General features: G+C 42.7%; 1 protein-coding gene across 2 annotated transcripts; it reads right to left on the reverse strand.

The window, feature by feature from the left end:
• Nucleotides 1-3,811, reverse strand: LOC103407478 (cation/H(+) antiporter 28-like). Of its 2 annotated transcripts, none has more exons than XM_008346404.4 (4): nucleotides 3,310-3,811; nucleotides 1,705-2,709; nucleotides 885-1,475; nucleotides 1-818 (listed from the first exon to the last, which is right to left on the reverse strand). In XM_008346404.4, the coding sequence occupies exons 1-4, from the start codon at nucleotides 3,499-3,501 to the stop codon at nucleotides 204-206; spliced, it is 2,403 nt and encodes an 800-aa protein (XP_008344626.3). In that variant the 5' UTR covers nucleotides 3,502-3,811; the 3' UTR covers nucleotides 1-203. The 2 variants fall into 2 exon arrangements, with proteins under 2 accessions (XP_008344626.3, XP_070674033.1); XM_070817932.1 differs by having other exon boundaries at nucleotides 1,705-2,478; nucleotides 3,310-3,676.
• Nucleotides 3,812-15,946: the final 12,135 nt, after the last annotated feature.

Below are 15,946 nucleotides of genomic sequence, written 5' to 3' on the forward strand. Positions count from 1 at the left end.
TAAAAAACTTAAACGTAGCAGTCTTCAGACAGAAATGCCTTTGTTAATTGACAGTTTACACTACCTCTGTAATTTCTAACTTTTTTCACATAGCTCCTCCTAAATTTCTATACAAACTACAATTTTCACAAACCATCTGTGGTAATTACTTGCTACAATTTGTATCTAAAATTCTAAGCTATCTTTTGCTATGTTTGGCACATTTACATGATCGAAAAGTCATCTTCCAGCCCATCTAGTTGTCCTTTTAGACTGTTTTCTTGGATGATCAAAACCGAGGTTCTCACCGAGAAATCAGAACCCGAAAGGACATCTCCGATCGGCCCCAACTCCGGACATTGCTGCCAGTCATTCATCCCGAATGTCAGAACCGAATTCACCCTTTCCCCTCGTCCCACTATAATGAGCGCGTACTGCCCGTCCAATGCCTTCAAGGTAGAATACGTCTCCGCAGAATTGGCCATATGCTTCTCCATGTACGCAACTTGTCCACACGCGACATGTCTCTCGTAGAAGCTTGCGAAACACTCATCGTCAAGCCTCATTTCCTCTTCTTGCTCAGAACGGCTGACTGTGTAATTTCCAGGTCTGGCTGCTGCCTCTGAGTTAGCATCTACCAAGAATCTTATGACTGTGAGCTTTACACCTGCATGGCGTGCTACGCGACCTGCGTAGGCAAGTGCTTCTCTGTCGTCTTTTCCACCAATGAAAATGACTGCCACGCTGACAGAATGGTCGTAAGTTCTTGGTAGTTTTTCAATCAGTCCAAGGCCTCTGTCTACAAGAATCCCAACGGAGCATGGAGCATTCTTGAGGACCTGTTAAAACCATTGTTTATCATTAACTTATACAATGAGAAGTATGCTAAAACTGATATACATTACCTTACGGTTCACATATCTGAAAGCAGAATTTCCGCTATCCAAGGCTCCATCTGCGCGTTGAACCTTGTGAAATGGCAAGATGATGAGGGCCACCATTGAGTCCTCTGCCAAAATGCAAATATCCTGGGGCATGCCATTGATATTCGAGAGTGCAAGCAACCGTCTGAGTGCGATACCATCTCCGCTCTCCCCTACATATGCTTGAACTGCAGCGGTGACTTGAGCTCTCATTTCTTTCACTCCTGTGTGAGTCACAGTCATGGTGTCCACCCCTTCTTCTTTTACCAGTGAGGCTTCTATTTCGTCTGTGAGTTCTATCACGTCTGTTACATATACCACAATTCCAGGGTCAGCCGTCCCTCTAGATATCTCAATGAAGTTAATCATAGTACGAACATTTTGAGGCCCATGAAGGCATAGCAATATGCGAAGTTCGCTTGAAGGGTCAAGCAATTGCAGCGACATTCGATGAGTAGGTGCCCGTTTCCTTGCACGCTTGAGGATTTGCGCCACAACTGATGGTGCATGGACAACCGTGAAAAATATAGCTATTACCATCACAGTGCTGGTCGAAGTAGACGTTGTCCCAGCCTGCATACGATATCAGAAAAGCAAAACGCAACAAGATGAGCATGGTTCAAATAATATGACCAATTTGATGGTGACGAATCACTCGTAAGTTCTCTGATAAGGAGGCAAAAGAGCATGATGCTAAATTAAACAGTACCATTGATAACTTTAGGAGTAAAATTGTCTCAGAAAATTGAGAAGGAAAGAGAAAGCAAATTTGAGAAAAATAAAAGAGAGGTCAGAGACTAACTTGTTTTGCAGCAATGGCCAAGTATATGTGAAAATGGCCTTTGGTAGTGAGAAGAAGCCCGAGTGCAATAGATTCTGGCCACTGAAATCCCAACAACTTTCCACAGATGACAGTTCCAGCAACTTTTCCAACTGTTGCTATACCAAAAAGTACAAATAACCTTGCCCATGTCCCGAACTGGCCGGGTTGAAATTCCTTTAACACGGCTTCATAACCCATCCAGAAGAAAAAAATGGGATAGTAAATGGTAGATAACAAGTAGTTGATCTTGCCGATCACCCATTTCGATACCCTCCCCCCCTTTGGTAAAAAGGTTCCTGCCATAAATGCACTCAAGGCAGGATTGTATCCATAAATCGGCGAGCAGGCAATGACCAAGGCCATGAAAGCAAGAGAAAGCACTAGGTGTGAACCTTTCATGGGTTTGCCTTCAGGGTTTTCGTTGTTGACCCAGTTCATGAAGATTGGTGAAACAAAGGCTGCAAAAAGTGTCTGGATCACCAATGCAGAACCCATCTCAACGGATGTTCGGACTCGTTCTGAAGTCTGTAAAACTCTCTCTCCAGATTCAACAGGCCAGAAGACATAGCCAATTGAGAGCAGAAGAGTGGCTACGAAATCAGCGTGCATTCCTGCAGAAATGACAAGCTGGCCTATGTCTGACTTGCCTATTTTGAGACTCGTTATGAGACGTGTCAGTACAGGGGAGGCGGTGCTAGAGAGGACTGTGGAGAGGGAGAGAGTGAAATCAACCTTGAAACCGCCATCTGTAAACTGCAGAAATGGTGTTATAGCGCAGGCTAGGATGAATGTGGAGAGCATACCACCATAGGCCACTTTAGCATCCTTGGTTGGTTCTTTAAAGAGTATATACGGATCCATTTCTATGCCTAACACAAACATATAGCCGATCATGCCAAAATCAATAATGAAATTCAACGTTTTACTGGCTGAATCCGTTACTAGGTCGCGTATGAACCCTAAGTTTCCGATCAGCAGTCCTATCTGCGTACCATAAGAGATAACAACAATTTAATAACAATAACAGTGGCAAGTGAGTAGCACCTAAAAGAAAACACCATCCAAGCTAGCGAAAGATGGTACTTTCGTGTTAAAAACGAAAGGTACAGTTTCTTTTCTGCATTCAGATCAACTCTACATTAAACTGCTAATCTCTAATGCAGCATTTAGATTCCAAACAATTAAAGAACACGAGAGCCGCCACAAGGCATACACGATTATGAAATAGGCCTTGCTAGAATAAGGAAGCAAGTTTTCGTTTGATCAAATACTATAACAAAAAAAATGCTTGATCCCATCTGCTATTCACACTCGTATGCACTCACATGGGCCCTTTGAAAATGCTTCTGCTGACAAGCCGTTTTGCAAGAAACGCTTTTATTAAAAGCACGTGAAATTCTAAATACTCGTAGAAGGAATGCATAATGACAAACTGAGAGTGCGAATAACATTTCCCGTTATGAAATAAATTGACTGCCAACTTTTGAAATGAAAAGTGAAGAGGAAAACCAAAACAAAATCACGAGAAAGAAATAAAAAACGAGGTGAATGCATGTCGAGAAAGAGAGAGAGAGAGAGACTTACAACGGTGTCGGTGGTAATACGAGGCTGGGAATACGGCTTTAACAGGAAGTGGGATACGTTGCAGAGAGCATACATTAAGAAGAAACCCAGTGCATATTTTGCTACTTTTCCAAAAAGCTCTTTTAACTTGAGAGAACATGGTCCAACAATTGAAATCTTCTGAGAAGTATGAAACTCTTTCTTGCTGCCCATTTTTTTTTCTCTTGCTTTTTTTTCTCAATCTTTTGAGTTTTTGTTTGCAATTGCAAGAGAATTTTTTGTTTTTGTTTTGTTGGGCTGGAAGTTTTCAAATGAGCACCCATGGCACAGTTAATTCTCTCTCTCTAACTCTCTCTCTCTCTCTCTCTCTCTGTAGCTTGGCATTTGGCAGGGATGAGTTAGTGGTTCTGATCGATTGCCTGTTGCTTTCTTTGAGGAGAAATTGAAGGAGAGCGGCTAGGAGAGAGAGAGACATTTACAATGGTAGGCAGGTATTATTTCATAAATAAAAAATTTGAAAGCTAAAAAAAAAACAATGGTAGGCAGGCTATTAGATGCAATGCAACTAGATCCAAGGCTAGAAAACATTGTAAAAATATTTGTAGTAGGATCTTGACCATGGACGGCGGCAGCATATGCTACTCAAGGCAGTTGCCCCCAATCAACTTCTTTTGAGATGAAAAATTGTTTCAACTAAAAAGATAAGTTACCCTCTCACGTTCTATAATTTTCCTATCTTCTCACCCTTTCTAGTCATGTAACTTTTTTCATTAGGGTTTTAAACACCAATTACGCAAAATCATGAGTTGGACAATAAGTTGATAACTTTTTAATTTCATCATTTAAAGTTACCCCACTAAACAATGTTTATGGCTACGTCCGTGATCTTGACCCTACTTGAGTAAATAATGAGTGGTGATATTTTTATCCACCTATCTTATTAGTATATCAACACATGAAAATTAGTAATGTGCCATAATGTACAGTCTTGGAAATTTCAGGCAAAGCCCCTTCAAAAGTGGTATCGCCATATATGCTGAAGTTTGACAATATACATGCGCGCCCGTGGTTGATTCTCTCTACGTCGTCTATGGCCGTGGAGGAGCATATATCTTCCTTCTCTAGACAGAGTCCATAATCTCGTGTATATATAGGCAGTGGTGGAAAATAGTTCCAATAGACGGGCACAGAGAGAAGAGAGAGGGTTTAGGGTTAGGGTTTTTCCGCAACGTACAGTTGATTGGAGGAAGAACTGACAAAACAAGAGTTATGTTTGGAAGACTATCTATTTCAATACTATTTTGTAAATGATATGTGATTGTTGATAATTAAATTATTACAGGCTTATTGTATTAAGATTTATATAAGCTTTTGCGAAGGTTTTTTTTTTTTTTTTAATATGAGACATTTATAGATTTCATAGACTTTTATTGACTATTGGAAACTTCATGAAACCTACTGACTTTTTAATGATAGAGTTATTTTTAGAGTTTACGATTGGGCAATGGAGTGTCAACTTGATGTCTCTAGACGTGAAGGCTCATCGATCTGTCACTATTGAATAGAAAGAAGCAAAATTTCATTACTTCAAAACGTCAACAGAGTACATAATTAAGAACCATATAAAACCTCATACAGGTAAACTACATGTGTTCTACGCTATTCGATTTGTGTTTTTACACGTGTTAGACTTTAAAATTCGGTACACGTTAAAAAGTATGTTTAGAGCATGAATCCCACATAAGGACCGAGCATGTGCTTAGAATTAATTGGGTTACTTTGCATATTATTAATTAGTTGTACGAGGAAATTCATAACCTAAACAATCGACTTCTTTCAATAGGATAAAAAAAAATATTTATTTAGCTTGAACGCGTGTACCTAACATTATTCTATATATAAGCACGAGTTTCACTTATTTATATATCACTCTCAATTAAGTTGATTTCGTTCAAAATGTTTGAGTCAAATTCACAATTTACAAATACATAAGCATTTGTCTAATAGCACAGGTGTGTAGTTGACACGTCATATCATTCATGTGGGTCACATAATCCGAGGCTACATGTTCCACCATAACCAAAGAGGTATAATTCAAAATTGCAAAATTTCTCAAAATTATTAAATGAACCGTGACTTGCCACTAGTTGTTGCACTGGAAGCTTCCATCATAATTCTTTCTTTTTGGTCTCTTTCTCAAATGATATTTGTTTATACCATATTTAGGGCCTCGTATTTAGATCTCGTACAAATACTCGGGGAACTTAAATGTAATTATGTGATAAAGGAATGGACAAATATGTAATAAGTGAGGAGTCCTTATTCTATAAAAGGACCCCTTACCCTCACAATTGGGGAGAGGCCAATTCCTAGGCCCTCTCACCCCCTCTCAAAGCTCTCACTCTCAGAGCTCTCTCTCCCTCAGATAAATACATAATCAGTGTGGACGTAACCCAAACCTTGGGGTGAACCACAATACATCTTGTGTTATTTACATTACTTGCAGATTCACAATCAGATTTACGTTGTTCCAAGACCTCCGGTTTTGTGCATCAACATTTGGCGCCGTCTGTGGAAAACGACATGAAAAGTTATGTCGGTTCTCTCTCAATTTTTCCCCTCCGCCGTGAATCTGCAAAATCTGCAGAAACAAAAAACCTCCTTGGCCTTTTCCAGAAAACCCCCACAAACACAAAGCCACCAAGGCCACATTTCTCACTCTCTCTACTCTCACTTACAAAAATGGCAGCCATGGCCGAACGCCACCTAGCTTTGTTTCTCACTTGCAGAACGCATCCAACAAGATCAGCACTTGGAAATCCACCTTCGTTGACCCGTGTACCCTGGCTCGAGGAGAACCATTCTCTCGGTTCAATTGCAGATCTGAGCATGCAGAAGTCTTACCCGCCACAGCCAACTCCGCGACCTTGGTACCTGCAGCTCACGATCTCCAAGGGAACCTCCAGCTGCTTCTTTAACTTCATCCAGGCCGACTGTGCAGCATCTGCCACTTCTGCCACGATGTCGTCCAGCACCTTCTTTTTCTTCCCTAGCTTCTGTCACACGTGTCGTCCAGTGGCAACCTCCAGCAGCTCACGATGTCGTCCAGCAGCTCATGATGTCGTCCGTTCAGTTGCCTCTTCGCTCTCTGACATGAGCATCCGAAAGGGCCACGTCGTCTTCCTCCTGTCCCAGAACTCCATCTTCTTCCTAATCGTCTGCCTGGCCGTGATGTCGCTGGGCGCGATCATAACAACCACCAACCTCCTCAACACTACTCGAGAAATCATTAAGCAAATTGTCGATTCCAAACCGGTGCTCGACATGCCTGGGCTGGGGAGACGGAGGACGCTTTGCATCTCCGATTCGACATGCTTGGGCTCGAGAAAGGGGATGTGAAGATCTCGGTAGAACACAACAACATCCTGAACATCAAGGGAGAAGGCGGGAAAGAAAACAACGTCGGAGAGAGAGAGGATGGAGAAGGCAAAGGCAGCAGAAGCCATAGCCAATGTCTCATTCAATCATTTTAGTTGAGAAGTTATCCTTTAGATCTGAGCCTGAGAGCATCCACTACTCACTACAATGGGGGAAAAGGAAAAGACCCAGACCCGCCGTGGCAAAATTTAGAAAACCCCCAAAATCAAACTATGCTGCAAACTGGCACAAAAAATATGGAGGGGAGTTCCGGCGCCGCAATCAAAACCCTAAAAACCAGATGATGGTTCTTCGGTGACCTCGAACAAGTTGAGGAGAAGATCATGATCCACCCTGCCTTGTCCGACTTCGTCCAGCACCTTCTGTTTGGTTACTGAGAAAATAGATAAAGAGAGAAAAATTTGGTCTTTCCTTTATGTTTTGTTATCAAATGGCTTGGGTAAGGGACGTTGCTAAAAGCAGTATGGATGATTTTTTGAGGAATTTGAGTCGTCGGCAGCTTTTGATGCCTGATGATCCCTGACGACGGCCACAGTTGTGGAGTACTTTTATACCCCGGCAATCCCTGACGACGTCGTTCCTGGAACTAAGTCTTGGGTTTTCAGCTTTCCAGCTGAAAAATGAAGAAGCATGGATGGCAACGTCCTCCAATCTGAAAGCAAAAGGAAAAGAGAAAGAAAAGGAAAAGTAAAAGAAAAAGCAAGTGAGTGTGTCTGGAGGTGAAGAGATCGAAAAGAAAAAGGAAAAAGATCATGTCATTGGGAGAATATTTTAGAAAGCAGAAAAGAGAAAGCAAAAGGGATGCACATGGGGACACTGCAAAAGTAAGGAATATACACCCCACCAGAATGATGTAATTTATTTTTCTTATCTTTTGGAAACATCTGTATAAACCCTATCAGAGGGTAATATGTATAAACCCCATCAAAGGGTTAAAAAAAAAGGGCAAAGCCCAAAATAAATGGGCTGACATGTTGTGGAGGACGAAGGCCCATGAGCCCAAAATAGTACCAACCAGGTGATCAGAAGTACATCCAGTACTCCAAAATTATTTGGCAACTACCGCTATTACCACCAACCAAATGATGAAATGTACAACCCGTACTCTAATATCATTTGGCAACTAGCCATTCACGCCACCAACTAGGTGATGAAATGTACAACCCGTACTCTCCTTCATGCCACCAACCAGGTAATCAAAAGTATACCCAGTACTTCAAATCATACATGAGCATTACTCATGTCAATCATACATAAACATTCATAAGCATTACTCATGTCAATCATACATAACATTCATAAGCATCACTCATCCAATCATACATAAACATTCATAAGCATCACTTATGTCAACATCTATGAGCATCACTCATGTCAATCAACATAAACATTCATGAGCATCACTCATGTCAATCAGCTTCAAAAGCTTTATTTACAGAGCTCCAACTTCGAAAGCTTCATTTACAGAGCTTTAGCTTCAAAGCTTCACTTGCAAAGCCTCACATATAAAGCTTCAGTGCAAGGTATACAAATACCGCATCCGAACAACCACCATTTCGACCCATACATGGATTCAATTTGAAGTCTCCAGCCAACATACTCTATTGACCGAAGACTTGGGGGACTACATTATGTACCATATATTGGGCCTCAACTAGGCCTCATGAAAATACTTGGCGGACTTAGCCCATTATCTATGTACTGAGAAGCGAGCCCTTATTCTATAAAAGGGACTCCCTCACTTTCATTAGAGAGCACTCATGAAAAATACTAGGGGGACTTAGCCCATCACTTATGTATTGAGAAGTGAGCCCTTATTCTATAAAAGGGACTCCCTCACTTTCATTAGAGAGCAACGCCGCCAGTTGAGCAACCGCCTCGCTGCGAGCATCACTCCTAACCTATCATTTATGTATTGAGGAACGAACCCTTATTTTATAAAAGGGACTCCCTCACCACCATTAGAGAGCATCGCCGCCTATTGAGCAACCGTCTCGCCGTGAACATCAACTCTAGCCCATCATTTATGTATTGAGGAGCGAGCCCTTATTCTATAAAAGGGACTCCCTCACCTTCATTAGAGAGTAACGCCGCCAGCTGAGCAACTGCCTCGCCGCCAGCATCACTCCTAGCCCATCACTTATGTACTAAGGAGCGAGCCCTTATTTTATAAAATGGACTCCCTCACCTTCATTAGAGAGCAACACCGCCAGCTGAGCAACCTTCTCGCCGCAAGCATCATTCCTAGCCCATCACTTATGTATTGAGGAGCAAGCCCTTATTTTATAGAAAAGATTGCCTCACCTTCATTAGAGAGCAACGCCGCCAGCTGAGCAACCGCCTCGCCGTGAGCATCAACTCTAGCCCATCATTCATGTATTAAGGAGCGAACCCTTATTCTATGAAAGGGACTCCCTCACCTTTAAACGCCACAAGCCGAGCCAACCAAGGCAACATAAGCCACGAGCCGAGCAGCCTTGCGGCATGTGCTACTTATAGTTAAGCATCATTTCAGATTGGGTACCACCTCATGTCGAGTATCAGTGCCAGACGCCATCTAGTTACTTCGGCCTACACATGGACTGAATTTCAAGTCTCCAGCCAAAAGACTCTTGACTGAAGACTTGGGGGACTACTGTTTATACCATATTTAGGGCCTCATATTTAGATCTCGTACAAATACTCGGGAGACTTAAATGTAATTATGTGATAAAGAATGGGGCAAATATGTAATAAATGAGGAGTTATTATTCTATAAAATGACCCATCACCCTCACAATTGGGGAGAGGCCAATTCCTAGGCCCTCTCACCCCCTCTCAAAGCTCTCACTCTCAGAGCTTTCTCTTCCTCAGATAAATACATAATCAGTGTGGACGTAGCCCAAACCTTGGGGTGAACCACGATACATCTTGTATTATTTACATTACTTCGGGTACCACATATAACTTTGCCAAAGATCTCTGACAAAGTTTAGACACATAAATTTTGAAGGTCCAGCTACCCTACTATTACCCACAAGGGTAAAGGAACAGCACCATTGCTTGATAACTAGAAAGTCCCAATGTGTGTCAACCTCCGTGCTCCGTGGCAAGGCAAACTGGTAAAAATGCCCAACCTTTACTCACATTCGAGAAAACACTCCCAACAAGATTGCTTGCTCAAAAATCGAAGAGGAACCACTCTCCGAATCTCTAGAGCCAGACTCCCAACAAGATTACTTTCTTAAAAATCGAAGAGACATTGCTCTCTGAATCTCAAGAGTCAAACTCCTAACAGGATTGCTTTCTCAAAAATCAAAGAGGCATCGTTCTCTGAATCTCGAGAGCTAGATCCCCGACAGGATTGCTTGTTCAAAAACCGAAGAGGCACCACTCTCTGAACTTCGAGAGCCAGATTTCCTTGGATAAAGCTTGTCTGCAATCTTCACTCGCAACATCAGCTTTCCAGAAGAGTTTCCCTACAACCAGGAGGCCAATCACAACGTGACACGTGTCGACATAAGAAGCCAATCATAGCGCGACACGTGTCAACATCAGAAGCCAATCACAACACGACACGTGTCAATGTCAGAATGAAACTAGAAACTCTCTTCTATAAATAGAGATCATTCTCTCACAATATTTCCTAATGTCATTTGTACTAAATCATTCACTTGTACTCACTAAATGAGAGCTTGAACCTATGTACTTGTGTAAAACCTTCACAATTAATGAGAACTCCTCTACTCCGTGGACGTAGCCAATCTGGGTGAACCACGTACATCTTGTGTTTGCTTCCCTGTCTCTATCCATTTACATACTTATCCACACTAGTGATCGGAGCAATCTAGCGAAGTTCACAAACTTAACACTTTTTGTTGTACCAAAGTCCTCACTGATTTTGTGCGTCAACATTTGGGCCAAAGTAACTAGATGTTGTCTTGAACTGATGCTCGATATGAGACTGTGCTCAATCTGAAATGATGCTCAACTAGAAGTAGCACACGCTGTGAGGTTCGTGGCTTATGTTGCCTTGGTTGGCTCGGCTTGTGGCGTATGAAGGGGAAGGAATCCCTTTTATAGAATAAGGGCTCACTCCTCAATATAAGGATGATAGGCTAGAGTTGATGCTCTCTAATGATGGTGAGGGAGTCCCTTTTATAGAATAAGGGCTCGCTCATCAATACATAAATGATGGGTTAGGAGTGATGCTCGCGGCGAAGCGGTTGCTCAGCTGGCGGCGATGCTCTCTAACGAAGGTGAGGGAGTCCTTTTTATAAACTAAGGGCTCGCTCCTCAGTACATGAATAATGGGTTAGGAGTGATGCTCATGGCGAGGCGGTTGCTCAATTGGCAGTGGTGCTCTCTAACGAAGGTGAGAGAGTCCCTTTTATAAAATAAGGGCTCGCTCCTCAATACATAAATGATGGACTAAGTCCCCTAAGTATTTTTCATGAGTGCTCTCTAATGAAAATGAGGGAGTTTATTTTATAGAATAAGGGCTCGCTCCTCAATACATAGATAATGGGCTAAGTCCCCCAAGTATTTTCACCAAATGTTGATGCATAAAACCGGAGGTCTTGGAACAACGTAAATCCGACCGTGAATCTGCAAGTAATGTAAATAACACAAGATGTATCGTGGTTCACCACAAGGTTTGGGCTACGTCCACACTGATTATGTATTTATCTGAGGGAGAGAGAGTTCGGAGAGTGAGAGCTTTGAGAGGGGGTGAGAGGGCCTAGGAATTAGCCTCTCCCCAATTGTGAGTGTGAGGGGTCCTTTTATAGAATAAGGACTCCTCACTTATTACATATTTGCCCCTTCCTTTATCACATAATTACATTTAAGTCCTCCGAGTATTTGTACAAAATCTAAATACGAGGCCCTAAATATGGTATAAACAGTAGTCCCCCAAGTCTTCAGTCAAGAGAGTTTTTTGGCTGGAGACTTGAAATTTAGTCCATGTGTGGGTCGAAGTAACTAGATGGCGTCTGGCACTGATACTCGACATAAGGCGGTGCCCAATCTGAAATGATGCTTAACTATAAGTAGCACATGCCGCGAGGCTGCTCGACTCGTGGCTTATGTTGCCTTGGTTGGCTCGGCTTGTGGCGTTTAAATGTGAGGGAGTCCCTTTCATAGAATAAGGGCTCGCTCCTCAATACATGAATGATGGGCTAGAGTTTATGCTCACGCCGAGGCGGTTGCTCAGCTGGCGACGTTGCTCTCTAATGAAGGTGAGGGAATCTCTTTTATAAAATAAAGGCTCGCTCCTCAGTACATAAGTGATGGACCAAGAGTGATGCTCGCAGCGAGGATGTTGCTCAGCTGGCAGCATTGCTCTCTAATGAAGGTGAGAGAGTCTCTTTTATAGAATAAGGGCGCATTCCTCAATACATAAATGATGGGCTAGAGTTGATGCTTGCGATTAGGCGGTTGCTCAGTAGGCGGCGATGCTCTCCAATGGTGGTGAGGGAGTCCCTTTTATAGAATAAGGGTTCACTCTTCAATACATAAGTGATAGGTTAGGAGTGATGCTCGCGGTGAGGCGGTTGCTCAGCTGGCGGCGTTGCTCTCTAATGAAGGTGAGAGAGTCCCTTTTATAGAATGAGGGCTCGCTCCTCAATACATAAGTGATGGGCTAAGTCCCCCAAGTATTTTTCATGAGTGCTCTCTAATGAAAGTGAGGGAGTCCCTTTTATAGAATAAGGGTTGACTTCTCAGTACATAGATAATGTGCTAAGTCCCCCAAGTATTTTCATGAGGCCTAGTTGAGGCCTAATATATGGTACATAATGTAGTCCCCCAAGTCTTCGGTCAATAGAGTCTGTTGACTAGAGACTTCAAATTGAATCCATGTATGGGCCGAAATGGCGGTTGTTCGGATGCGGTATTTGTATACCCTGCATTGAAGCTTTGTAGGTGAAGCTTTGCAAGTGAAGCTTTGAAGCTAAAGCTCTGTAAATGAAGCTTTCGAAGCTGAAGCTCTGTAAATGAAGCTTTTAAAGCTAGAGCTTTCGTAAATGAAGCTTTTGAAGCTGATTGACATGAGTGATGCTCATGAATGTTTATGTTGATTGACATGAGTGATGCTCATGAATGTTTATATTGATTGACATGAGTGATGCTCATGGATGTTGACATGAGTGATGCTCATGAATGTTTATGTATGATTGGATGAGTGATGCTCATGAATGTTTATGTATGATTGACATGAGTAATGCTCATGAATGTTAATGTATGATTAACATGAGTAATGCTCATGTATGATTTGAAGTACTGGGCATACTTTTGATCACCTGGTTGGTGGCATGAAGGAGAGTACGAGTTGTACATTTCATCACATGGTTGGTGGCATGAATGGCTAGTTGCCAAATGATATTAGAGTACGGGTTGTACATTTAATCACCTGGTTAGTGGTAATAACGGCAGGTTGCCGAATAATTTTGGAGTACAAGGCGTACTTCTGATCACCTGGTTGGTGCTATTTTGGGCTCATGGGCCTTTGTCCTCCACAACATGCCAGCCCATTTATTTTGGGCTTTGCCGGTTTTTGTTTTTTACCCTCTAATGGGGTTTATACATATTACCTTCTAATGGGGTTTATAAAGATGTTTCCGAAAGATAAGGAAAATAAATTACATCATTCTGGTGGAGTGTTTATTCCTTGCTTTTGCAGTGTCCCCATGTGCATCCCTTTTGCTTTCTCTTTATCCCCATGTGCCTTTCTTTTGCTTTCCTCTTTTTTGCTTTCTAAAATATTCTCCCAACGACATGATCTTTTTCCTTTTTCTTTTCTATTCCTTTCTTGGATCTCTCCACCTCCAGACACATTCACTTGCTTTTGCTTTTACTTTTCCTTTTCTTTCACTTTTCCTTTTGCTTTCGGATTGGAGGACGTTGCCATCCATGCTTCTTCATTTTTCAGCTGGAAAGCTGAAGACCCAAGACTTAGTTCCAGGAACGACGTCGTTAGGGATTGCCGGGGTATGAGAGTACTCCACAACTGTGGCCGTCGTCAGGGATTGTCAGGCATCAAAAGCTGCCGACGACTCAAATTCCTCAAAAAATCATCCATACTGCTTTTAGCAACGTCCCTTACCCAAGCCATTTGATAACAAAACACAAAGGAAAGACCATAATTTTCTCTCTTTATCTATTTTCTCAACAACCAAACAGAGGACCAGAAAAATTAACGAGAAATACAGAGAGGTGTGATTCACCTGGAGAACTTTGGGGCCGAGGAGGTGAGAAGACCTTAGGAGCTTATGCGAGTTAGGCATGGACCTGGCAGAGATGGATTTAAGGTTCATGTTGGTGAGCTCGGCTTCCACTGAGTTCACTACCGTACGCGTGCCGTCGGACAAGGCGGGGTAGATTAGGATCTTCTCCTCCACTTGTTCGAGGTTGCCGAAGAACCATCCTCTGGTACTTAGGGTTTCGATTGTGGCGTCGGCAGCGGCGCTGGAACTCCCTTCCATATTTTTTATGCCAGTTTACCGCGTAGTTTGATTTTGGGGGTTTTCTGAATTTTGCCACGGCGGGTCTGGGTCTTTTCCTTTTCCCCCATTGTAGTGAGTAGTGGATGCTCTCAGGCTTAGATCTAAAGGATAACTTCTCAACTAAAATGATTGAATGAGACTTTGGCTATGGCTTCTGCTGCACCTGCCTTCTCCATCCTCTTTCTCTCCGACGTTGTCTTCTTTCCCGCCTTCTCCCTTGATGCTTAGGATATTGTTGTGTTCTACCTAGATCTTCACGTCCCCTTTCCTGAGCCCAGACATGTCGAATTGGAGATGCAGAGCGTCATCCGTCTCCCCAGCCCAGACATGTCGAGCACCGGTTTAGAATCGACGATTTGCTTGACGATTTCTCGAGTAGTGTTGAGGAGGTTGGTGGTTGTTATGATCGTGCCCAACGACATAACGGTCAGGCAGACGAATAGGAAGAAGATGGAGTTTGGGGACAGAAGGAGGATGACATGGCCCTTTCGGATGCTCATGTCAGAGAGCGAAGAGGCAACTGAACGGACAGCATCTTGAGCTACTGGACAACATCGTGAGCTGCTGGAGGTTGCCACTGGACGACACGTGTGACAGAAGCTAGGGAAGAAAAAGCAGGTGCTGGACGACATCGTGGCAGAAGTGGCAGATGCTGCACAGTCGGCCTGGATGAAGTTAAAAGAAGTAGGTGGAGGTTCCCTTGGAGATCGTGAGCTGCAAGTACCAAGGTCGCGGAGTTGGCTGTGGCGGGTAAGACCTCTGCATGCTCAGATCTGCAATTGAACCGAGAGAATGGTTCTCTTCGAGCTTGGGTACACGGGTCAACGGAGGTGGATTTCCAAGTGCTGATCTTGTTGGATGCGTTCTGCAAGTGAGAAACAAAGCTAGGTGGCGTTCGGCCATGGCTGCCATTTTTGTAAGGGAGAGTAGAGATAGTGAGGAATGTGGCCCTGGTGGCTTTATGTTTGTGGGGGTTTTCTGGAAAAGCCCAAGAAGGTTTTTTGTTTATGCAGATTTTGCAGTGTTCATTTTGTAGATTTTGCAGATTCATGGCGGATGTGAAAAATTGAGAGAGAACCGACATAACTTTTCGTATCGTTTCCCACAGATGGCACCAAATGTTGATGCACAAAACCGGAGGTCTTGGAACAACGTAAATCTGACCGTGAATCTGCAAGTAATGTAAATAACACAAGATGTATCGTGGTTCACCCCAAGGTTTGGGCTACGTCCACACTGATTATATATTTATTTGAGGGAGAGAGAGCTCTGAGAGTGAGAGCTTTGAGAGGGGTGCGAGGGCCTAGGAATTGGCCTCTCCCCAATTGTGAGGGTGAGGGGTCCTTTTATAGAATAAGGACTCCTCACTTATTACATTTTTGCCCCTTTCTTTATCACATAATTACATTTAAGTCCCCCGAGTATTTGTACGAAATCTAAATACGAGGTCCTAAATATGGTATAAACAATATTTTTCTTTAAAAATTTAAATTAGTGAGAAATTCAAACTCAATCCATAAAAATCAATGTAATTGGACTCACGTCTGCCTGTCGAACAAGCGAAAAAACGAAAACAAACACAATAAAAAGAGAGCGTGCCAAAAATAGCAGTGGCAGTAATAACTATTTGGTATATAAAACGCCCAAAACTATTTTTACGACAAAGGAGAGAGAGTGAGTGACTATAATTTATTTATTTACTTATTTATTCTCCTTCCCTTCTCAATACATTTCCT

Source organism: Malus domestica, chromosome 02, assembly GCF_042453785.1.
Source record: "Malus domestica chromosome 02, GDT2T_hap1".
In the NCBI taxonomy this organism is placed as follows: domain Eukaryota; kingdom Viridiplantae; phylum Streptophyta; class Magnoliopsida; order Rosales; family Rosaceae; genus Malus; species Malus domestica.

Bases quoted from the DNA above. Each gene is read 5' to 3' on its own strand.
- LOC103407478 (XM_008346404.4), bottom strand. From the start codon at position 3,501: ATGGGCAGCAAGAAAGAGTTTCATACTTCTCAGAAGATTTCAATTGTT. The intron at 2,710-3,309 runs GTAAGTCTCTCT...TATGGTACGCAG, and splicing joins GTATTACCACCGACACCGTT to ATAGGACTGCTGATCGGAAA. The intron at 1,476-1,704 runs GTTAGTCTCTGA...TATCGTATGCAG, and splicing joins TGGCCATTGCTGCAAAACAA to GCTGGGACAACGTCTACTTC.